Source organism: Micropterus dolomieu, linkage group LG05 (assembly GCF_021292245.1).
Source record: "Micropterus dolomieu isolate WLL.071019.BEF.003 ecotype Adirondacks linkage group LG05, ASM2129224v1, whole genome shotgun sequence".
Classification (NCBI taxonomy): Eukaryota; Metazoa; Chordata; class Actinopteri; order Centrarchiformes; family Centrarchidae; genus Micropterus; species Micropterus dolomieu.
Genome location: NC_060154.1, coordinates 8636559 through 8661523, shown reverse-complemented (window position 1 = coordinate 8661523; position 24965 = coordinate 8636559). Strand labels below are relative to the sequence as shown.

General features: G+C 39.3%; 2 protein-coding genes across 3 annotated transcripts; one reads left to right on the top strand and one right to left on the bottom strand.

The window, feature by feature from the left end:
• Positions 1–248: 248 nt before the first annotated feature.
• On the bottom strand, positions 249–2775 carry zgc:65997 (uncharacterized protein LOC794398 homolog). The gene is made up of 4 exons (XM_046049919.1): positions 2398–2775; positions 1291–1468; positions 952–1046; positions 249–778 (listed from the first exon to the last, which is right to left on the bottom strand). Exons 1-4 carry the CDS (start codon positions 2722–2724, stop codon positions 587–589), a joined length of 792 nt encoding a protein of 263 aa, XP_045905875.1. The 5' UTR covers positions 2725–2775; the 3' UTR covers positions 249–586.
• Positions 2776–6520: 3745 nt separating this feature from the next.
• Positions 6521–15479, top strand: nphp1 (nephronophthisis 1). 2 transcript variants are annotated; one of them, XM_046050731.1, is made up of 20 exons: positions 6521–6677; positions 7587–7648; positions 7814–7874; positions 8325–8458; positions 8704–8884; positions 9860–9961; positions 10191–10333; positions 10424–10472; positions 10550–10637; positions 10951–11045; positions 11213–11341; positions 11675–11749; positions 11956–12066; positions 12246–12328; positions 12703–12779; positions 12943–13042; positions 13238–13350; positions 13436–13509; positions 13894–13938; positions 14124–15479. In XM_046050731.1, exons 1-20 carry the CDS (start codon positions 6612–6614, stop codon positions 14400–14402), a joined length of 2067 nt encoding a protein of 688 aa, XP_045906687.1. In that variant the 5' UTR covers positions 6521–6611; the 3' UTR covers positions 14403–15479. The 2 variants fall into 2 exon arrangements, with proteins under 2 accessions (XP_045906687.1, XP_045906688.1); XM_046050732.1 differs by lacking the exon at positions 6521–6677 and adding an exon at positions 6785–6997.
• The last annotated feature ends 9486 nt before the right edge of the window (positions 15480–24965 follow it).

Below are 24965 nucleotides of genomic sequence, written 5' to 3'. Positions count from 1 at the left end.
GTGGGAATTATAAACGTACGGTCTAGACTCTACTCTGTTTGAAAGGTGCAATGAAATAACTTCTGTAATGATTTGGGGCTCTATAAAAATAACTGAAGCGAAACTAAATGGCTAAATGTGAGAGTGGTTATCAATCTTCTCATCTCACTCTTGGTGAGAAAGTGAGTAAGCGTTATCTCCCAAAATGTCAAACTACGCTTTTAACATGAACCATTTGGTGATATTGATACTGCAAGAAAACCTCAAGATTAATATGATATTATTTTATTTCCACCACCAAAATCTACTCTCTGTGTGTTACATGAAATCATTAGTATTACAATTGCATCAAACCTTAAGGCCAAATAAGGCCTTTATGTGATGGCATTATTTATATAAGCGTTAGAAATTATTTAAACACTTGGCTGGTTGTCAGGTAGTGGAAAGTCTTTGTCTTTGGTAGTTTAAGACCAGGAACCTCCTGTATAGCACCGGCTTCCACTTTACAGTGTAAAATGCTTATTTCACAATCTAGACAGTGCTGAGAGATTTAGCATCAAGAATAGAGGTGAGTAAATTAATTTCTCTCTTTGTCCATTTATTTATTCTACCACGGAAGTTCAGTCCCGTCCCAGCTGTACGCCTTGCCAGTCTTTTCGATATTCAGTGTGTCGATGATGCTCATCAGACAGTTCACAGAGTGATCGGGACCGAACAACTTGTCATTTGGCACATTCCTGTGATATGGCCGGGAGAGGTCTGTGTTGACTGTTCCTGGATGTAAGGACACACAAACCACCTGGAAAAATCAGAAACAAATTCATCAACTCTCTATAACACAATGGCCATTGGTTTATATGCACGTGCAAAGGCATCATCCATCCATTTCCCAACACGCTTTCTCTGCTGACCAACTGTCTCCACTATTGTCTCATTTGCGTACGGTATTTTATGGCAACAACTTAAACCTACCTTGGGTCGACTGCGACCCAGCTCTATAGACAGATTCCTGGTAGCCATGTTGAGAGCTGCTTTAGACATTCTGTAGCTGTACCAACCACCAAGACCTGCAAGCAGGGGGGCAGTGGTCGAGAGAGGGAAATATAGAGGAACACAAATGAATCATACCTTCCTAGATTAGCCTGAACACATGACTACAGGTGTTAGAAGAGAAATACTTATTTTGTAATTAGGGGTTAGAATGATTGTTTTCCCTTCAACATGCCCTCTCCACGCATAGTCTACATGATGTGTACAGATATTTAACAAAACAAAATTGGGTTTCTGAACCACCTGCAACACAATACCTACTGTTGTCGCCAATGGATCCCACCTTGGCCGTGATGTTGACGATGATGCCGCTGTGCTGCTTTGCTTTCTCTGCGGGCTGTTGACCAAAACCACCTCCACCTTTCTGAAGGAGGGGGGCAAAATACTTGGCCATGACAAGGGGACCCACTGTGTTGGTCGTCAAGGTGGAAATGATGCCCTGAAAGGGGAAACAAGTCAGTCAAAACTGAGCAGAGGTTTAATCAGTTAACATATGTGGAGGGTACTTGGTCTGTCTCCACAAGACAAATGAATGAATGGGTGTGATAAGTAATCAAATGTTTCTCCTCATGTTCTCCTCTGATTGTTTCCAAGAAGCCACAGGAAAAGGATGAATGAGTGAAGATGAAATAATGGCGAAAACTAAATGAATTACTCAACAAGACATGTAATTTATAAATGTATAAAAGCAATACGTTTCAGATGACAGCCGTTTATTCCACTGATAATGTTTAGTGAATGATGTGCTCATTTTGTTGTAGACTACAGATGCCATCAATAAAGATCACTAGATGGTTCCCTCGACCTCTGGATGGACATCATAAATCCCTTGTGTAGCTGGAGGAATGATCATGTTGTATGGACAGTATAAGAAGTTATCTCCTTCCTACTTCAATGCAGAAAAATGACCCCAAACTCTGCACAAAAAGCTTTCCATTTAATGTAGACATCCATTAATAAAAAATAAAAAAAACTTACACACCTATTGGAACACAACTTTAAAAGTCGAATACAGAAGGCTGAGCAACTATAGCAGGCAAATAACAAAGACAAGTTTAATTGACCGTGGAATTAATTAGGGTGTGGACATTGTTTTTATGCCGACTTTAAAAGCAGATTCGTAACAGGGGATCAGAATTCCTTGGAGTCCCCCTGACACTACAATGACCAAGGACCCCTTTGGGAATCACTGTTGTGAGCCGTTACAAAACCTGACAGTTTCAGATGACTAATTTGACAGAGTAAACTAATCTAAACTACCCGTAATTTAAAGCACATTTAGTAGGCTACACCCCAGCAGACAGAATCATACTCACTTTTATTGTACTTTTCATGCTGACAGCAGCTCAGACAGTCTTAATGCTTTACCTGTGCAGAAACATCCCTCAGGCTGGTCTCTCCTTTTCCGGAGGGGTGAAGCATCGCTGAAGAGTTAACCATCAGATCCAGCCGACCGAAGCTCTCCTTCACCCGCTCCGCAGCTCCGCGGATGTCCTCCTCCCGGTTCACGTCAAGCCTGAGGACCGTCAGTCTGCCCGGGTGGTGGCCGGCCAGGCCCCGCAGCTCGGCCGCGCCATCAGGGTTTCGACATGTCGCTACAACGACAGCGGGAGTTTTTTGTTTCAAGATATGTTTGCAGAATTGAAGCCCCAGTCCTCTGCTGGCCCCTTGAATGAGCGCGATGGGAGCGGCCATGACAGTTAAATGAAGTCACTGCGGACGGAGAGAAGGCGTTTTGCTGCCTTCAGGTCCACAAGAAACGTCGTAATTTTCAAGACTAATCTTGAAATCTTAATCTTCTCGGGGCAGGATAGCAAGGGAATATGCTAACAAGTGACTTTTACAAGGAATTTTATAGACTTTCCCCAATGTTGTCTATAGCTTCGCTGAAAATTTGTTCATCATAATAATGTGAACATGAAAGACATTTTAAATCAAGAAGCTAACAAGGAGAACCTGAAGGCAACATGTTTCACAACAAGCACAGTAAGGAACACGTGTCTGCTTTGAGTTTGCATAATATTGCACAATACTGTGTACTGGCCAGATGTGGCGCTGTAGAGCTACAATAATCAGCTAGCAGAATAAACATTATATCAATAAATAATATACATAAACTTTAGGTGAAAACATAGAGTGTGATTCATATACTTAACTTGATTTTTCCAAACTTTCACTTCACGTTTTTAGACCACCAATCAGCCTTTTCCCCTGTAGAGTCTGATTCTAGTAAACCACTTAAAGGTTCAGTGTTTAAGTTTTAGTGGCATCTGGTGGTGAGGGTTGCGAAATTAATCAGCACCTTAATCTTCATAACCCTGTAGAGAAGATTGTAGTGTCTATTATATTCGTCGTATTGTATATTTAATAAATAGTTTTATTGTGTTGTTGTTTTTCACCTTGTGACTTTGTGACCTGCCGGGGACAACAGAAGGAAAATAGCCTTTGGGCTAATTCTGGCATATTTACATTGCTGAAAAGCAAATATATTCAATAATATGCACTGTCCATTTTAAATAAATAAATAGAGTGGGTGGTAATTGATGTGTATGTCCCTGAGTGTTAAATAGCTATTTCCAAAAGGCTGTCCGACCAGTTTTAGATAAAAGATGCTCTAGTTAGAGTAATGAAGTGGAAAAGACACTAAAAATGAACGAGTTGATTGCAACAGTATATTTGACATCAAAAAGGCATGTGGAGGGAAGGGTTGGTTCTCAAAATAGGCACAAGGGGTGTTACATGTAGAATGTATCATTGGATTTTTACAGGTAGGAAATGAAGTGTCAAGGTTGGAGCAGATGTATATAAGGATTTTGAAGAAGAAAATGGTACACAGTACATTACATCTTTACAAATTTAGATGTATGTATCAAACCAGCGCTATATGCAGACGATGGAGCCATATGGATGAGGGGAAGATATGTGCCATATGTGTTAGAGAATATAGGAAAAGCAATACAGGTAGTTGAGAATTGGTCACATGAGTGGGGGTTTAAGTTCTCAACAAGCAAGTCTTGTTACATGATGTTTATAAATAAGCACAAGAAGCTAACACTATATAGTCAGCCCTCGGAGAGGCTGTCTGAATTTAATTTCCAGGGTCTATGGCTAGAAAGCAAATAAACATGGAGTATGTAAACGAAACACTGCAAAATGCAAAAAAAAGTCATAAATCTTTTATGAGCCATGGCCTGATGCAGCTGGGGGGCAGATAAACAGGCAATAATTGACATTTATAGGGTGAATATGAGGTCAACAATAGATTATGGTTATACAGTATGTGAAGCAGCAGCAAACGGGTGGTTTGGGTGGACAAGGGAAGAAAAAGCGAGGGCATATGGAATGGACGCCTTCACCAAGTCCACACCAGTTAATAGCAAACCCTTTGGGCTTTTCCTAGAATTAAAGATAGACATGTGTATTCTGGAAAAGAAACAATAATAGCCAATCAATGTTAAAACAAGTCTGTGCCTGAGGAAAAGTTATCACAATTATCTAAAAATCTACACAGATGGTTTTAAGAACAAACCTTCTACTGTCAGAATGTTTCTTCATTCAGTGATCTTTTCTCATATTGAATACTGTTTTACAAACTGGTCACTTATAAATGCAACAATACTCAAACCAATAGAGTCACTTTTTAAAAGAGCCTTAAAAATCTTGACAAACAAACATTTCCTTTTCATCCTTCAGAAATATAACCTCCTATTACAAAGTTAAAATTTGCCTGCTCTATATAAAATGCTACATGGACTTGCTCCACCCCCACTAAATGAATACATTAAACTGAAATCAAATGGTGGCGGAAGAACTGCAACTAGGGCCTTCACCAGAGGAGACTGTGTGGTGCCTTACAGACGCACAATATTCCGACAAAATGCATTGTCAGTTAAGGGTACTGAGATCTGGAATAACTTACCAGCTGCAGTAAGGGAATGCCCCACTTACCCCACATTAAAGACTCATCTCAAACGATGGCCCAAGACAAATCAAGTTTGCGACTCTGTTGCACTTTGTGTGTGAGTGCGAGTATGTATGTATGCACTCATACATGTTGGTGTGTGTGTGTGTGTGTGTGTGTATGTAGGCTATAGTTAAAACTAACAAATTGTCCGGCCCCCAAGCAGCACTTCACTGCACTTTAGTACATTAATTTGCACTTTACTGCATATACAGTACAGCACCTTACTGCATAATCAGCACTTTAATCTGTATAACCGTGATAGAACATTGTAGTGTCTTTTATTTCCATTTTATTTATATTGTGTCGTATTGTATATTTAACAAATTGTTTTATTGTGTTGTTTTTATTCACCTTATGACTTTGTGACCTGCCGGGGACAACAGAAGGAAAATAGCCTTTGGGCTAATTCTGGCATATTTACATTGCTGAAAAGCAAATATGTTCAATAATATGCACTGTCCATTTTAAATAAATAAATACATAGAATATGTGGTAATCGGTGTGGATGTCCTTAGTTTAAAATCGCTATCTCCAAAAGGCTGTCCGACCAGTTTTCTGTGTATATACAGCAGAAATAGTGGCAACCACTGTTGGGTTACAGAGAGTTGAAGAGGTCAGACCTGATAGGGTGTGGGATGCACACAGTCAGCAACAACTGTGAGAGAAGATGTGTGTGCCGATAAACTAGCAAAAAGGACATTGCAAACGGAAATAACACAACCAGTTCCACCTGACAATGGACAAGTAATGCACACGTAAATAACGGCGATATTGTTCTACTATTCTTATATATCTTGCATCTGTTTATTTAATATTTATATATTACATTTATTTATGTCAACTGTATGTTTGTCTATGTCTAGCACCTAATCACCATAGCAAATTCCTCGTACATGTAACATTCTACTTGGCCATAAAGCTCTTTCTGATTTTGGTGAAGAAAAATGGCACTATATGAAGCTGAAAAAGAAAAGTTAGGCCTGCATGATTAACTCTGTGAGGTGGACCGGAGTGGAATCTGATGGGAATATCCTACTGGGAACAGACGGTCAGGGAGAGGGTTTAAGAGTCAGCAGGAAGACACTCTTTATTTTTTTTACTATAGGGACGTTTGTAAATTGTGCCGTCAAAATAAAGAGTCAATCAGAGAGGATTAAGATGGTGTTGGATGCCGCAAGCAGATACTTGGACATTGTGGACATATTGGGAGAAGAGACAATATACTGAGGGAAGGATTTGCAACTACTCAGACAATGGAATGCGGGTAGAATAGACAATGGTGTGAATGAGGAGTACTTTGTGTGGACACTGTATATTTTTCGCACTGGGAAACTGATTAAAACAGTAGGTGGCGGCAGAGCCCTTTAAAGAGCTCTCTCTCTTTAAAGGGCTCTGGGTGGCGGTAATGCAACATTTAAGGATGCCAACCGCCATAAAATTCCATAGAAGAAGAAGAAGGAAAAAAAACAAAACAAAACAAAAAAAAAAAACAAAAAGAAGAAGAAGAAGAAGAAGAGCCCAGTTGCTTAGCGACAGTGTACCTTTAGCTAGCTAGCTAGCTAGGCGACATGCTAACACATGGGTTATGTCCCATTAAAATAATAAAAACAGCGTTTAAATGCCACCAAAAAGAAAAGGACCATTGCAGCTTGTCCAGAGAGATGTGGACGAAATAAAAAAACAGGTGTGTTAAAGAATGCATTTGTGTTTGTGGTTGTCTCGGTGATATTTAAACCTTAAACTCGACCATGGCTGAGCAAACAGTTTGGAGTGTCAGACATAACGTGATGGACAGAGTTTTGCAGCGGTACCTCTAACCGACCACTTTCCAACTAAAGGGATCCTAAGGCTTGGTCTATATCAGCTCCGTATGAAGGATGACAAAAGTTAACTTACGTCTTGCCCAATTTTTACTATAAAAACAGATGTGCCTTGTGCACAAGTGTTCATAAATAACGTGAAGCTGCGGGTGAATCACGTTTCACTTTTCAGCAAAAAACATCGGTCAGTAAAGCATTTTCTACAACAAAGACTATGGTTTTCCATTTGGTTAGCGCCTGTTATTCTTATTTCAGTAAGCAGTGTAACTTAAACAAAGGCAAAACTTCTTAAAAGTGTTTTTTGGTTAATGAAGGGAATGACGAATTTTCTAGAATACTCTAAGAGTAGGGCTTAAAGACTTATTTAATGAAGTGCTCAGTCAAGAAGTAGGGACACATTAAAAGCCCAGATTTTAAATGAAGGGTGGCCAGCAGCATAGGATCTTAGGCCAGCTTTTTTTTTTTAAAACAACACATTCAAAGGACAGGATCCTAGACTGGCCTGTAGTTTTGTTGCCAGTGAAAACATCCAGAAAATAGAAGAGATCTGAGCTACATGTTTAACAGAAGTGTATTGTTAAACACCAGTTATAACGTTACACACTGTATATGTGCAATTAAACCTCAACTGCAAGTTTATTTGTTTATTTATCTAAAAGGGAAAGTGCACATTAAGGAACATAAGGACAATGTCCAGAATGTAAATGGGTCACGTTGGTGTCAGCATCCCTGTAATCACACTGTCCATTAATCTCATTGTTGTTCTAATCCAGGTTGACCGTCTGATGAAAGACGTGCAGCATCAGGATGGATCCACTGAAGAGGCATTTCGGAGGTAAACAGCTTTGCCTCTGACAGAACCACAGCAGTGCTTCCTAAACTAGAATAACTCACTGTAGAACCTCATCCAGACTAGCACTGAAACTATTGAAGGGACGTGGCTTTTATTCTGCTTTGATACATTATTTATTTTGTTTAAATCGTTTTTTTTTCCAAACAGATGTCAAGAATTGCAGATGTCAGCAGAGAAGACACTAAGGACGCTGCAGAAACTGACCAAAGTTAGTGCTGTCCTGTTTGTTAACTTGTTAATGATTATTTGATTATTAAATATCTTCCTTGTAAGAGTCGTACAATAATTCAGTTCAACTCCTAGATTACCAAAATTCCAAGCAACCAAGGCTGTTATTTGACCCATATTAGTTGTTTGGATCCTGAAAAAGTATTATTTACAGTCCCAAATAATATACTCTTTAATTAATCTTTAAGGCAGCACTGACGATTGTGTTTTAGGGTTAGGATAAGTGATCTGTTGACAGCTAACACTTGGAATATAACAAAATGAATACAGACTGTACATTATTGAATATTAATATCACTGACAGGCCAGTTTGCAATTGCTCAGTTATATCCCAGTATGTCAGTCTAACCACACTGTATTGTGTATAGTTCTGTTCTTTTAAAGTAGAATCTTAAACTAGCTAAATTGACATCATAATTTGATTTTCAAGGCTGATGAGTTGGCTCCAGTGGGAAACTATGATCAAAGGAAGCAGGAAGAGGAGAGGCGACTGCAGAACATCCTGGAGCGTATAAACAACCTCTCTTTGGAGCTTTCACCACCAGGACCCAGTACTGCTGCACGGTCAGTGACTTGTGTGTTCACTGCAAGGAAAAATCGTATTTATTGCAGCAGTGGCTCAATTTCTTCACAACAGTTAAATTCACATGTATTCTTTGTAAAGGAGTTGCACAGAAATATCAGTTTCAAAGCATCAATTTAAATGTGTCACATCCAGAACATTTTAATGTTGAAGCTCAAGTTTCTTTTAGGTTCTAGAAGATATAGTTTGACATCTAAAATATCTTTTACTGTGTTTTGATCCACAGCGACGTTTCAAAGGAAGAGAGTGAGGATGATGAAGACGATGACGAAGACAGTAACGATGACGATGTTGATGATGATGAAAATAAGAAGCGAGCTGCAAAACTGCCTTCTCAGTCAGACCCTCGCATCTACACAGTCCTCAGTGATTTCAAAGGAGAGCAGGAGGGAGATCTGTCTGTTCAGGTGAAGTACTTCCTGATTCATAAAAGAGATAAAGCACTATAGAAGTGGTTAGAAATTTACCTCCAACCAGCTCCTCTACATGTAGCGGTCTTGCATGTTGCACAATTGCACAGTAGGTAGAGTGAAATGTACATGTGTGACAAATTAAAGTCAAGTATTTTGAGTTTTAGTCTCTCCGCTCGAACCCAGTACCATGCTGTGTGACCTCTTTTTTTAAATGCTTGCTATACCTGAACATTGCAGGTGAGGAAGATGTGTGGATAGACCAAAATGTGTTCTTATAAAGATTTCTATAAACCTTTTCAAAGCTTCTCTACTAAAAACCAAGGAAGATAATCAGGAAAAAACTGAATTTACTTTAGTAAAAGAAGCAGTACCACTGTATTCATTTTACTTAAATTAGAGTACAGAAGTATTGGCATCAAAACATACACTGAACAAAATTATAAACGCAACATTTTTTTTTTTATGAACAATATTTGAGAGAAATAGGCCTTTCGTGTACATAGGTCTTAGATCTTTGAGTTCAGCTCATAATGAATGGGGGCAAAAACAAAATTGTTGCATTTATAATTTTCTTCAGTGTACTTAAGTAGAATGGGCCATTTCATGTGTATTATAATTAGTAATTGATTAATGTGTTGCAGCTAATTATAATTACTGTATATAGTTAAAAACCTTCCTTTCAACCTACATCATATTGTTGATTATGTTTTGTATTATCAATCAGAAATTGCAACAGAACTAGTAACTAAAATTATCACATAAATGTGGTGGAATAAAAAGTTTTTTTTTTTTCTTGCACGTGAAAAATTGCATTTTATTACATGCAAGAAAAAAACATGATGAAATCAAGTATTCCCAACCAGCTTGTTAACTACATGCTTTAATTTTAAACAAAGAAAGTCTGTTTTTTTTAGTAATGCATGAGTAATGGGACGTTACATGACTTGTTCGTTTCCCTGCTGTTTTCAGAGGGGGGAGATATTGAGGATAATCAGGATGACGGCAGATGGATGGTGGCTGGCTCAAGACACTAAAGGCAACAGAGGAGTGGTTCCAAAAACCTACCTGAAGGTATACAAGCTGCTGAACATCTGCATCACAAGTCGAGTGTCCAACAATTTAACAAGCATTCAGCAAAAGAGCTTTAATACAAGTTATTCTAAAATGTGATTGTGGCCATAAAAATACAAAATACTAGGGTGTACACTGAAGATTGATGAAGATGAACTTTTTAGTAACAAGTCTGCTATTGTAATTCCTGTGGTATTTCTTGTCTCCTCGACAACTCTCCACTTTTCAGATTGGCTCTGGTGTTGATGATGATGAGGATGAGGATGAAGATGACAGCGATAATGAAAATGACGACGATGATGACGAAAGTGAAGAGGTGGAGAAGGAAGAGCAAGATAGTGAAGATTTAACTGATGACAGAGAGAAAAACAGGTCCTCCATTTTAACATACTTCTTGAAGATTTTGTAGATTGAGTGTTGTGGTCAAAAGGATTCAATTCAAGTTCCTCTGCTCTTCAACAGCCATACCTCACATTCCAACTGGTGTACAGTCAGAAAGGCTTTGACTGAGGTAAATATCTACAAACTCTACAACTACTGCTACAGAACTATTTTTACGATCAACAAATTTGCGTGTGTGTGTTACAGATTGATGCAACAGATGTGCTCTCTGCCATGGGGGCTATACCTTCAGGATTCAGACCATCAACTCTCAATAAACTGCTGGTGGAGGAAGGTCATTATACACTCACTAACAAGCACACACACATATACACTTAATAAGGTATGCCACTGAGTCAAAGGTTTGGTTAATTTAAATTGACAGGCTTGTAGCTAACTTCCATCACACTTGTCCAAGAACACTACAGATAAATCATCTATTTTGGGGCTGCGATGAATGGTTATTTTTGTAATAAATTAATCTGCCTATTATTTTCTCAGTAATCAATGAGTCAGTTTGTCAATACAATTGTAAAAATGCCGATCACAATTCCCCAGCAGTCAATTAGTAAAAATCATACATGTGTAACTGTTGTTTTTTTTTCTAGGTGTAACTTACAAAGGAAGTCACTATATTCAGCCTGAGCTCAGCCAATCACAGCTCTCCTTTAGTGACCTCTTTCTGGACCCAGACACTGGCAGGGTGAGACAGTCCCTCTGGGTGTTATTCAATGTATCTATGATGAATAAACATGATATTTTCAGATTTCTCAGCATCCAGTCATGAACATACTTTCTCGATTTAAAACAGCTCATATTATTTATACTATATATCATATAGTCTGTGAGTCGCCCATTCTGTCTTTGTAGGTTCGTGCTCGGCAGGTGAGGTCGTGTGTTTGTTTCACTTTGTGGAGCTGCAGGATGATTCCTACTCCTGGGATTGGAGTTCAGGTCCTCAGCAGACACATCCGCCTCTGTGCCTTTGATGGAACTCAGGTGGGTTTTTTTGTTGTATAAAGAGCTGTTTACCATGCTGTACTTCCTTATACTATTCTTATACTATACGTCTCTGCAGTATGAAAACTATTCCATATAAACTGTTGAGGTATTCATTATAAGCTACAATTTGCCCACAAATCACCTGCACTAGGTGTATAGTTGTATTCAAATTTCTCTCATCTCTTTTATCTGAAGTATCATATATGAGTCCCTTTTGGTTTGTTAGCTCATGCCATATCTCAAACAACGTCTTTTTATTTGGACTAGACTTTTTACTTACTTGTTCTATCCCAGACTTTAGTTTTTTAATGAGCTGTACTTGTGTTTCAGGTGTTGAGTAACATCCACACAGTGAGGGCGAACTACAACCCTAAGAGCCCCAAGATGTGGAGCTTCTCTCCAAGGGTATGTTTATCAGATTATATCTGTTGTCATTAGTATATCTGTCTGGTCAAGTGACATGAACTACTTCTTTCCATCAAACTCTGATGGTTGTTACTGAGATGCAATGCTACAATTCGCCAGAATTGGCATCAAAAAAGCTCAAAACAACACCGTAGCATTGAACTTAATCTTGTGCTTAAGGCTGAACGTTAATCTGTTTGCTCCAGATGACAGGTATCTTACCCACCCTCCTAGATGGAGACTGTTTTCTACGCTGCAACTCTGCATCTCCGGACCTCGGCATCCTTTTTGAACTAGGAGTCACCTTTTTGCGGAACGTAAGGACAAACACACACATACAGACAAACATGTGACAGTGATATGATTAGGTCAGTGCAGATAAAACACATCACACGGGGAATGGGGAATTTTTGTTGTCATGGATCTATAAGTGGACAATTACTAATAAAGCAGTGTTTGGGAAGCAGCTGTGTCTGATCTTTTCTGTGTGTTTTAGTCCACAGGGGAGAGAGGAGACCTGAGCTGTGGCTGGGCTTTTCTCAAGCTGACAGATGACACTGGAAATCCCCTCCCCAACAGGTACACACAAACACACACACAAACACACACAAACATACAGGTGCATACAGTATATATACAAAAATGCCTACGTTTTATATATATTCATACTCACAATCTTATTGTAATACTGTAATTGAACAGAAACATAGTTAGATCAATACATAAATATGAAATCACATACATTTTTATTTTCAGTTATCCATTTTTTGAAAGAATTAATGGATAACTGTGGAAATGAAACCTACCTGCTGTAGGAGTGATTTGTATTAAGTAGGGATGTTGAAAAAAATGTAGCATTTACTACTTTAAATAATATATATATATATATATATATATATATATATATATATATATATATATATATAATTTAATCTAATCCACCTTGTGTGTAGGACCTATGAGCTGCCAGTCAATGGTGGCACTCCCTATGAGAAGGATGTCGCAGTGGAGGCTTCAGCCACTAGAGGATGTAAGTGGACACACCAGAACTTAACAGTCTGATAAAGGCATTTTTAGTTTTTGTTGGAATGAGATATTCTGCAGATCTGAAACTTGCTTAGCACATAAAAATGTTTTGTAAAATTTTATTTTAAAATGGGGTCTAAAAAATCTCTCCTGTCCTGCCCTGTCAGCTCCAGCTGGTGTTTTCCAGCAGATGCTTCAGGCCAGACGGGAGCCCAAACTGATCATAAAGTTGAAATCAGCCAACAGCCGGACCAGAACGCAACTCAGGTGGGCGGATAAGCAAGAAAAAACTACCACAGAGCTTGCACACATGCAGCAGATTATGTGATCTAATTCAGTAACAATAAATCATCACTAGATTAATTTGGAGACATTCATGACTCACCTCAGCCATATGCGTCTGTGTGCATATGCGTTCAATATATTGTATATGTTAGTGACAAGTATCGTTTTCCTCTTCAGTCTCCTTCCAGAGACACTGCTGCACTGTCTGAGCTGCGTCCACCTGCTGGCTTTACACAGGCAGTTGCTAGCTGACACACTACTGATGGACAGGCCTACCATGCAGAACGCAGGTAAAAACCCATACTGTCTCATCCAAATTGAAGATATTCATGCTTCTTAGAACGAAGTCTTTTTAAAAAAATCTTTCTGTTTTAGATCTGATAGGCAGTCCTATACTTTCTACCTTCCCTGTGTTGTTGGACGAACCAGATGTGCTGGATGCTCTCCGGGTCAGTAGGGAGTGCATCATGGTCAAACGTACCAGTTGGAGTAATTTCAAGATCACAGAAACTGTTAATTCTTCTTTATTGCTGTTTCAACTCATACTAACTGGTGTGTTTTACTGTTTTAAACTGAACATTTTCATACCGAAAATGTATTCACCATAACTGATACCAAAAAGCATTCTGCATTTCCTCCAGAAACTCATCCGTCACAAAACTAAGAAGCTTTTCAAACAGCGCATAGACTTTAAAATTAAGCAGTGTGACGTAGCTCATCTGTTTAATAGCAAGAACATCCTGAATACATCACAGCTTTTACATGATTTGATTTAAAAAACAGGTGATAATTATGCACATTTTTAAATATGTGCTACTGATGTTTTCTTTAAGAGTGCCTGGCTGGATGCTGAGACCAACATGAGCAGAGCACAGAAGGTCAGTGTGTGTGTATTTGTGAAATACCAATATAGACCTGTAGAGTGTGCTGACAGTATGTGTAACCTGGTGGCTTTTCTGTCTCCGAGGAAGTTAGAATGTGTATTCAGTGAATATTGTCTTGATGGACTGCTGACAAGTTGTTTGTGTTTATAAGCTGTTCCTTCCTGTCTGTGTGTTTGCAGAGAGACTTGTCCTATGTAAAACAGGAGTTTGTTAAAGTCTACATGTCGTCTGTCTATTTCCTCCTCCACTCGCCCTCGATGCCCTGTCATCGCTGGGCTGACCCGCCCTCAGAGGAGCAGCGGGCCAGAGTCATCTACGCCACCCTGGACGCTCTCAAGCACACCCACCACACCACCGGCCAATCTGGAGGCCCAGAGGTCTTTGTTGACCCCATGCATCAGCATCTTGCCTTTGATGTTACAGAATTGACTTTTGACCTCCTCCGTGTTGTGCGGTAACTAAATAGCTCAAAGGGAAGGTACACTTTGAAGCTGATTATCTTTTTTTAATGTAAAATAATTACATGAAGTGAAAAAGTAAAACCCTTCAATGTGCCATAAATACATTTTGGAACATTTTTTTTTAAATTTGTTAACTTAAAGGATATTTCATTGTTGCTGTCAATAAATCCTATGGAAAGACAAAAAAAAAAATCCTTAGTCCATTTTTCAATACTTTCAGACTTCTGTCTGTGGCTCTCAGTCCCTAGCCCATTGTTGCATAATAAATATGAATTTGAACAGGCCAAATCATTTTCTTAAATACCTGGCACTGGTTAATAAATGTTACTCAAACAGGAGTAAATAGTGCATTTGTTGGGGATTGTTTCACCCGTGGATTAATACACTTTTGGTGCTCTAGTTTATAGCAGCTGGACCATATATGTGGGATTGACTCAAAATAGACTACAGTACCCATGTACATTGTATTGAAGGAACATTTCATGAAGTGCAACAGTTTTAGAACAACAATGGACATCTGTGGCACAGAGGAATGAATTATATCAGATGAATACAGTACTGGATGAATATTTGGTTTTGATCTTTTTTTATGATTTGTTAACAATAAAAAAAAGTAAACCTGGGAGACCATAACCGCCAGCAGACTCCTTGCCTCTACTTGGCATTGTGACAGGAAATTAAGTGGTCTCGGTTTTGAGAAATGATTCTGACAATTCTAACACATGCATAACATATAGCACAACTACATCTTTGTGTGCCTTGTGATTACATGAGAAACAAATTATGATTAATGAGCCTGTTCATTGCCTGAAAGGTTTGAAATAAAAGGTTACGCAAATGTGGAAGTGCTAACATTATCATCTTATCAAAGATCTCTCTTTAATCGAATAAAGCCGCTCACTCTTAAAAGTACAGTAAACACTAAAACAGGTTACAGTAATGATGAAGGAACACTTTGTTCTGAGACCAACACATATGTCTTTAATAGAACCAATAGTGACATTATTAAAATGTTTTGATACTGCTGTTTATTGACAAATTCTGTTATATATTTTAATAAACATTCTATGAAAATAGTTGTGGATTTGTTAGAGCCTTTTTTCTAACCCGTCATCTGACGGGTCACTGAGCTGCTCCATTCATCTCCACCCATTAGTTCAACATTTGTCATGTGTGTATGTGCCTTTGTGTGTGTGCAGTGTACAGTTACAGGGCATAAGAGCTGTGTTCAGAGTTGATTGTTAGTCTGCTGTTGTCGTATTGTAGCCTGGTATAAAAGAGTAAGAGCAGTGATTGGTTGGATCAGGATCAGTCAGCACTCAAATAGTTGTATTATTTTTCTCTATTCTTTTTATTATTCTAATATAAATTTTATTGTCTATTCCATATTTATATATTTCTACATTTATTTATGTCAACTGTATGTTTGTCTATGTGTAGCACCTTATCACCAAAGCAAATTCCTCCTTTGTGTAAAACACTACTTGGCAGTAAAGCTCCTTCTGATTGTTTTGATCCTGATTTGTTAGCTTTACATGGCTTTCACACCTACCTCGTTTGGTCCGGACATCCGGCCTTTACAGTTTGGTCGGAGCCAAAATTGCAGGTGTGAAACCTCACACGGACCACGGTCCGGACCGAACAGACAAAATTTGGTCCGACAAAAAGAGGTAGTCAAACTGAACCATGGTTCGGTTCGTTTATGGTGTGAAAGCATTTTTTGGATGGTTCAGACTTTCAGACCGTTTACAGGAAGTTTGGCGGTTGACGTGTAAACCGGAAACAAACAAATGCACGGAGAAATGCATTGACATAAGGACACAATTATGAATCTCCCGTGACAGATCATCTTTTCTAACAGACGGCCGCTATAGAAGCACACTGCCACATACATCTTTGGTTTCTCCTGAAACGGAGGTGCAGAAGGATTGATTGCTGTCTTCTCCTTTCCTGTTGGCGATGTTAGTGTTCGCACAACGAGGACGTTTAATTGCAAATTTGAACGATCCTTCAGTATAGTTGGTGCTGCAGGTAGTAATGCCATAATAATAATATTGTGGCAAATATGCATATGTTAATTTTTATTCATTCATTCTTGTCAAAGATACCAGCTGAACTGTTTAATAAACCAATCATTGTCACGTATAGGGAGACGCAGCCCACATATCATATGATGACTACAGGGCGTAAGGGTGTCATGTAAAGTCCTTTACTGCGGTGCAGAATAGCAGTATGAACTTTGGTTCGGGTCTTGGTGCGGACTTTCAGGTGTGAAAGCCCTCTTAGGGACTACCATAGAGATATGAAAGTGGTATCAATCTTCAAAAATGCATATATTTCCTTGAGTGAGTGCACACTGTTTCACACCCATCGGCAGCTGGTGAAAGGAATTGGGCATGTGAATATCCTGTATTTCCACATTCCAGTGCTGTTGGTGCCTGTGTTAACCAGACAACATTGTTGTAGTGTTGAAAGACAGGGTAAGCGTCAGAGTGTTAGTAAAATAATATTTAAAGGCAGTAATAATCAAAGGGATAAAAACTCTTTGAGCAACTCAGGCAGGACAGAAGCTGCTTGTAGAATTACATCACTGTTGCTTTAATCACATAGAAACACCATGCTGATACACAACCATGGAATACATTTATTTGTTATCTGATTAAAGCATTGTCCACCTACTGATTATTATTTTATAGTTACCGCTTTTAGCTAAGTCTTGATTCACTAAATCAATCAATAGCAATGAGTGTGACAAATACATTTTCTGTGATCTTAATGTTGTGAATGTGAATCTTAATGATCTTATGTGGATGAATGAATAATTGAGTATTATTGATAAACTTGACTTGATTAACTAAATCAATAATAAATCAATGCTTATTTTCCTAAAGGGATGTTAATTTGCACTGTGGGCACTGAAGAACAGCTGTGCCCCACTGTGACTGACTTGTTGACTGACTAATTAATCAGCTGATCACTTCAGCACGAGTCCTTTGCTATTGATGTTGTTCTTTGTTTCTATTGTTAAAAAAAGTCATCCATTGCATGAATTAGAGGCATGTATAAGCTGAGTGGAAAAACTGTCCATGACATGCAGTGGACAGATGTTGATTATAAATTACTTAATGCCCCTTTAAAGTCTGAAGAATGTGCAGGCAACTTGATATTTGTTTGTCCTAAATAGGTTACATGAATAGAATGGACCTTAACTATGCAGGTGAAGACAGGACAGTAACAGAAAGGCAAACTGAAAGGTGATCCATCTGCATATAAGTGAATATTGAGCATTATTGTGTGTAGTGGAATGATACTCAAACGCATACAGACAACCTCATCGTAAACATGACTGCTATTATCACCTGGAAACATTCTCTCCCACTTCCCTTTGTGCCCTAGAGCAACTATTGTGTTTCCAGGGAATAGTTATAGGCTGGAGCTGGAAAGATGATCCAGAGATTGAAGAGACATTTTTTTCTTGTCCTTGTTTGAATAAGCAAAAATCCATCCGTCACAAAACATGTTTGGGGAAGAAAAATAATAATCATAGAATGACACAACAAAAAGAAAAAAAGACAGTGGTGCCACATGTTGAAAGAATCTTAAAGTATAATCATCATGGTTTATTTGGAATGTGACATAAAATAGTTAAATCATCTCAGTGATCAGTGTAGAGTGAAACCAGTATGGTGAAACGCTCTGTTGAAACTACGCACATCTACATGACTGCATGCATAACTTTTTTTTGCCTGGCCCCAACTGTTACATCTTTTCAAAATACTATAATGCAATTTCAACTGGCTTCTGAAGGGGTGTGTGGCAGATTGAGCACCACTGCAGTAATCTAACATTTTGGTCACATTGGATGTTGAATGTAAAAAAAACAACAACTACAGTACATTGAAACAATGAATTTGTGCCCAAACCTGCCACCTGAATGTGTAAAAATTCCTAAGTATTTATATTTCGCACAGTTATAAGCAAGAATCTTCAGAACCCCAACCTAAATCTTTAAAGCATTTCACATTTCCAAGATCAGCATTCAGGTCAACGACAGTGAGTATTATCTTTCAGACATGTAGTACGTTTAATACTGGTAAATCACTTGTATTTGTCATCCTACTGGGAGGAGGTCAGAGGTCAGGTTCAGCTGGAGAGCAGATCCCTTGGAGCCAGCTGGAATTCAGCAGAGCAGACACTTGCAAACAAGTTGGTTGATGTGAATTTTGTCCGACAATCATGCCGCCTGGTACACTGTAAACTTTCTGTCCCCTCAAAATAACACATCACACAGCCATTAATTTCTAAACCGCTGGCAACAAAAATGAGCACACTCCTAAGTGAAAATGTCCAAATAGGGCCCAATTAGCCATTTTCCCTACCCAGTGTCATGTGACTCATTAGTGTTACAAGGTCTCAGGTGTGTTAAATTTGATGTTATTGTTGTGAACTCAACCAGATGCACGTCAAAGAAGGTCAGATGGTGTTAAAAGAGGGAGGGAAGTTTCCCTCCCCGAGAGTTGACCTTTTTCACATGTAAAACCCAGAGACATCGCCTGGTGTTGGTAAGGACCGAAAGAGACTCAATCAGACAATGAATCGCTTAAGGATTGTCTATTCAAAGAGCCTCAGTGAACCTTTCTAGCTGTAAAGGTGTCACTAAAGACAGTCCACAGGACAGGAAAAGGGGCGATCTGACCCCTTCTCCCTCCAGCAGGTCACCTCCAGCCTCAACCTGACTCTTTTCTCTCCACAGAACGGCTGAGCCATAAACCACCATTTCATTCTCTGATAACCGGTGCAATAAGCCAGGAATGCAGAGAAGAAAGACCATAAAAACCCCTGTTACTCGAACCAAGCAAGGTTCCAGTATAACTGTGTTTATTCTGTTTAAATAATAACCTTGCTAAGTGAGCAGCGGTTTTAGCCTCTGAGTTTAGTAAGTAATAACCCTGTTGTTATCCTTTAGTGATGTTTGAAGACTAGCAGACCCATAAGAAAGTAATCTTGAACTAGTTTCCTAACCTATTTCTGTGTTGTTTTAATTCATCCCCGTTACTCCCTAGTAATCACTGTCTATTCAATGCTAACTAATGCTTTAGTTAAATGTTTCATATACAATGTCTTACTAAATTCTCCATGGAAACGCTCGTAGGCATCACCAGCCTCTCAGTTAAAGTGGAGTGTCTACTCTTTTCTTGCGTGACGCGAGCGCCACCAAGGGGACAAGAAAGGTATAACACGCAAGTGTTTAAAACTCGGCTTACACTGACAGAATTGTTAAGTAGGCCTAACTATCACCATGTAATTGCATAAACGAAATTTTACTGTAATGCTTACATCTAAATTGTCTCATGAGTTAAAACCAGTAACCAACAAGTATACTGAGGACATGTAATCAAGGTTTGTTTACGTTTTATATAACCATTATAACCTTTTTCCATAGTGTTTAGCCTTGTTTTAACTGTCTTTATCCGAATGTTTAGAACTAAGTATTTTTCCAAATGTCGATATTGTGGAGAGAGAGATCAAAGAGAAATACGCACAACGTATATTTCTTTATCCCAAAAAGTTAACACCTTAGCGACGTTTGGGAGACCATCCCCAACATTGACGTCACTACCTAGCGGGATCAATAAAAAGGCCCTGCTGTCTTTTGTTCTAGCTTCTTTGCCTCTTCAAAACTCTTCGTTTAAACTTTCTTGAAACTAAACGTATACGTTCTCTTAACTTCCTTTACTTTTGAAATTCCGATTTTTGTTTCGTACTTAAATCTCCTTCAGACGAGCTGAGAAAGCTACGACCCTGAATTCCAAATTTCTCAGCAGGAGATTTGATTTTCTTTATTCTGTTTGGAGCTGCCTGTTTAACCTCAGCAACATTAAATAGCCTATATTCCCGAGGCCTCGCGAACCTACGGTGAATGTGTGAGTTTATTTGATTTTGTTGTTGCAACCTCATCCGACCGTTGTGAGCAACTTTGGACCAGAAACTCAGAAGCCTTCATTTATGGCCTTGAATAAATGAAACCACGGCTCTGACGACAGAACCCTGAGTGGGCCCTATAGCGACACCAAACGAACTGAGATCAGAGCAAAAGCCTTGGCTGACAGCCCGTTGCTGCAAGCGCTTCCCACAAGAGGACTCCGGACCCAATCCACCGGTTTCAACCCAACTCGAAAACGCCACTGGGGTCGGGCCAGAACCGACTTCCCGAGCCAACCGGCAGTCGAGCCTTGCCACGGGACCTGCGGCAACGGTAGGGCAAAACAAACCACACTCTGTGACTCGTTGGTGTTCTATGGGCTCCATCCACAGTTAATAACCCTTAGATTAGTCAAACTAAATCTGCAACCCAATTTCGGTCATTCATTCCCTCATACTCGTAGAATTCTCTCCTGCTACAATATAAACTGAAATTCAATCGAACCTTACATAGGCTAACCTGTTGTAGTACCTCCTGGTTGTGATATTAACTGTTATCCCTGTAATATCACCACATTTACCCACTATTGTACCCTCTTTTGTTAGTTAATAAATTCACCTTGAGCACAGCGATGTATGTGTGTATGTTATTCAGAATCTAGAGTCCCTATACATAGAACTTACGCTCAGATCTGAGACTGACTGATTGACCTTACGATTTCAGAATAACAACTAATGAATTAACCGAACTTCGTATAATTCTCAGGCTATACTCAAGGACCTAAAGCCTTGGGCGGACAAGCAAATATTTAGGTGGTGCTCCTAATTTCGAGGTATAAATTAATATTCCCGGAAATATTAATTTTCATAACATAATTTTACGTAGCCGAGGTCTGCTACATAATTAACAAAATAGCTATATAATATCAGTCCAGTGACTGTTACCTGACAGCCGACCTGCCTCTCATTCTCCTGCGCTGGCAGTCACTTAGCCTGCCTAATGAAAGACTGAGGAGGACCCATGTGAGCGGTTAACGAGTCGTTCATCCCTGCTCCACAGTAGCTGTCACGTGACAAATGAATGACTCAGACCTAGAGACCCACAGTTGAGAGTCGTGAACTAATCAATTCTGTTTCCTGTGCTGATGGAGCCCATGCAGCTGCCGTGTGACGAGTGAACGTAAGAGTCCAAGATCCTTCACGCATGCGTGAAAATGAACGAATCACTCACTGAGACAACCCGTTCCTGTACACGATTAGGTCTTATGAACGAAACGTTCATTGAACGACACAACACTAATAGCAACATTACCTTTACTGTCTGTACCTCTGTGTGTATATTGTGTAGGCTGCCTCCCTCCCCTCTCTCTCCCTCCCTCCCTCCCTCTCTCTGCCTCTTAAAAGGAAGTTTTTCCTTGCCTCTATCGCCTAGTGCTTGCTCTTGGTGGGAATTGTTGGGTTTCTGTAAATAAAATCACAGAGTATGGTCTAGACCTGCTCTTTCATGAAAGGCTTTCTGAGATAACTGTTGTCATTTGGCGCTATATAAATAAAATTAAACTGAACTGAAATTGAACGAGTACTTGGATGCATGTGATGGATCATTGTCCATCATAAAGATGCTGAGGTCTTCTTCCAGTACCACTGCTTGAAGATAATATCTTCCAGAATCTGGCAGTTTGGGTGAGTTTCAGTCCATCTTCAACCCGAAAAGGTCCAAGTATCTCATCCTTAATGACAGCAGCCCGTAACAGTGCCCCTCCTGCATCTTGCTGGCGCCTGAGTCGAAGTGGTGCCCAGTCTCCATCAGTGATCCAGCCACGGGTCCATCCATCTGTTCCATCAAGAGTCACTCTCATTTCATCTGTCCATAAAACCTTTGAAATATCTGTCTTCAGGTATTTCTTTGCCCAATCTTGATAATAATAATAATAATCCTTATTTGTAGAGCACTTTTCAAAAACAAGTTACAAAGTGCTTTAACAAGTGTAAAGAATAATACAAAAAAAAGATAAGAGCATGAAAAATTAATATAAAATTAGTAAAATACAATAAAATAAAAGGGATAAAATGAAGTCAAATAAGATCGGGAAAGGCTCTCCTATAAAAGTAGGTCAAGAACACAAAACAGTTCTTTAGTTAGAAGGGACTTAAAAGAGTTCACTGACTCAGCCGACCTGATTTCCTCGGGCAGGCTGTTCCAGAGCCTCGGGGCCCTGACAGCAAACGCTCTGTCCCCTTTAGTTTTCAGTCGAGACTCTGGAACAGATAGTAGACCTCTGCCCGAGGATCTCAAGGTACGTGCTGGTGTGTATGGGACTAAAAGTTCAGAAATATAACAAGGCGAGAGGCCATGAAGTGATCAATAGAATTTTAAAGTCAATTCTAAAACATACTGGGAGCCAGTGTAATGAAGCTAAAATAGGAGTAATGTGGTCATATTTCTTTGTTCTGGCTAAAAGCCTGGCAGCTGAGTTCTGGACAGTCTGGAGTCGATCAATAGATTTTTGGGTTAAACAGGTGAAAAGGCTGTTGCAATAATCCAGGCGTGATGAGATGAAGGCGTGTAAAATGATCTCGGTGTCCTTAAAAGTTAACATAGATTGAATTTTTGCTATATTTCTAAGTTGATAAAAACATGATTGAACAAGCTTTGTGGTGTGCTGCTCGAAATTTAAATTACTATCAAACCAAACAAAAAGGTTCTTTGCCACAGGCTTTATGTGATTTACTAGGGAACCAGCAGATGGCAGTATTTGTTTTGCCATCTGCTGGGACCCGATGACCAGGATTTCTGTTTTATCTGAGTTCAGTTGGAGGAAATTATTTGACATCTATTTTTGAACTTCACAAAGGCAGTTGTTAAGTGAAGTCAGCATTCCAGGGTCTGTGGATCTGACGGGCAAGTATATTTGTGTGTCATCAGCATAAATATGAAAAGAAATGCCATGTTTATGGATAAATATGTCCAAGGGGAAGCAGATACAAGGAAAACAAAATGGGTCCTAAGACCGACCCCTGAGGCACACCATATTTAACTGGACAGAACGAGGAGACATAGTTGTTTACAGACACGCAAAACTTCCTATTTGACAGGTAGGATGAAAACCATTCTAGGGCAGTACCAGAGATCCCCACCCAGTGCCTCAGTCTGTCTAACATGATGTTGTGATCAATAGCTACATATCCTATTCCAAAAATATTTTACAAATACCAAACTGTCTGCCCAGAGTCCCTTCTCTTCTCTGGGCACTCTCCAACAAGGAAAAACTACACCAATGGTTATCCGTGTTTGTCCTCGCTGTCCACTGCTTCTTTGTTGCTGTAATCCTCAGAAACCTATTTCTGCTACAGGCTCTGCCATACTCCTAGCTGCTGTACCTACTCCGTCGATACGGTTGCTCCAGAGACATATAAAGAGAGAGGTGTGCCATCTACATTCAATTTCAAATCAAGTGAATTTGTTGTCATTACTGCATACGATTCAACATAAAAAAGCAACATAAACAGTTCTCAATAATTAACATTCTCTCCAGTGGAGAGCAATGGCAGATCATGAAGCTCTCTATATGAATCTGGGTCGCTCTCCCTTCAGCTCTGTCAAACCAGTCATTGCTGGTTGGCATAAAACGCATCACTGCCAGTTCACCAGAGTGGGAATGTCACTACAGACACCACATTTAAAAACTCCAGTATACTGCGAGTACAGTGAGATTTACTTGGCACTGGTATGCTAATCAGCACTGTGTAAACTCATTTGGCAAGGGCTTGAATGTAACCGATGTTCATGTATCTGTTAAATTTCTGGACTCCAGCTTTCAAGTATCAATACCACAATGTGAAAATACTCCATTATACTCCAATTTAATTAAAGTTTCAAAAGTAAAAGTACTCATTATGCAAAACAGCCCTTTTCATACTAGCATATTACACAGTTCTTTCTAGGACTTTTCCTACAAAGTTTTAAGGAAATTATAGACCGGTGAAAAAAGTGTTACCAACAGAGAAACTGTAGAAAAGCGAACAAACATGCATACATAATATATGGTATATCTGTCTGCGTTTGCCTGTAGGGAGGCGACACAGCTCTCCATGTGGCTGCGGCTCTGAACCATAAGAGGACAGTTCAGCTCTTACTGGAGGCGGATACTGATGGGAAAATCAGAAACAATGTAAGTCTACAAGCTGAATGCTTAGTCCCCATAGGTTCACAATTAAATTTTTTTGATATCACAAAATTTGCTATTTAAATCATTACCTTATTTCTGTAAACAGTAACAATTAGTGCGCATACCAATACTATTGTGTAGTCTTGCGTCAAACCTCTGTTATTGCTCTCTGAGATAATGGCACATTTATTCACAACAACTAAATATGAAAACCATCACCACTAGCGAAAAAAAAAAAATCTCTTCAAATCTGACTTTCAAATTTAGACATTTTAAACTGTCAGGGTTCATGGAGGAGCGCAGAAGAGGTGAGCCCAAACGCAAGACACCAAGGCAGAGATAAGGTTCAGGGATTTTAATCCACAACAGCAAAAGGTAAACAGGCTTACAGGCAGTTGACTGGAAGACCCACACAGGCAGACAGACCACTCTACCAGACGAACGTGACTGAGTGAACACACTACAATGA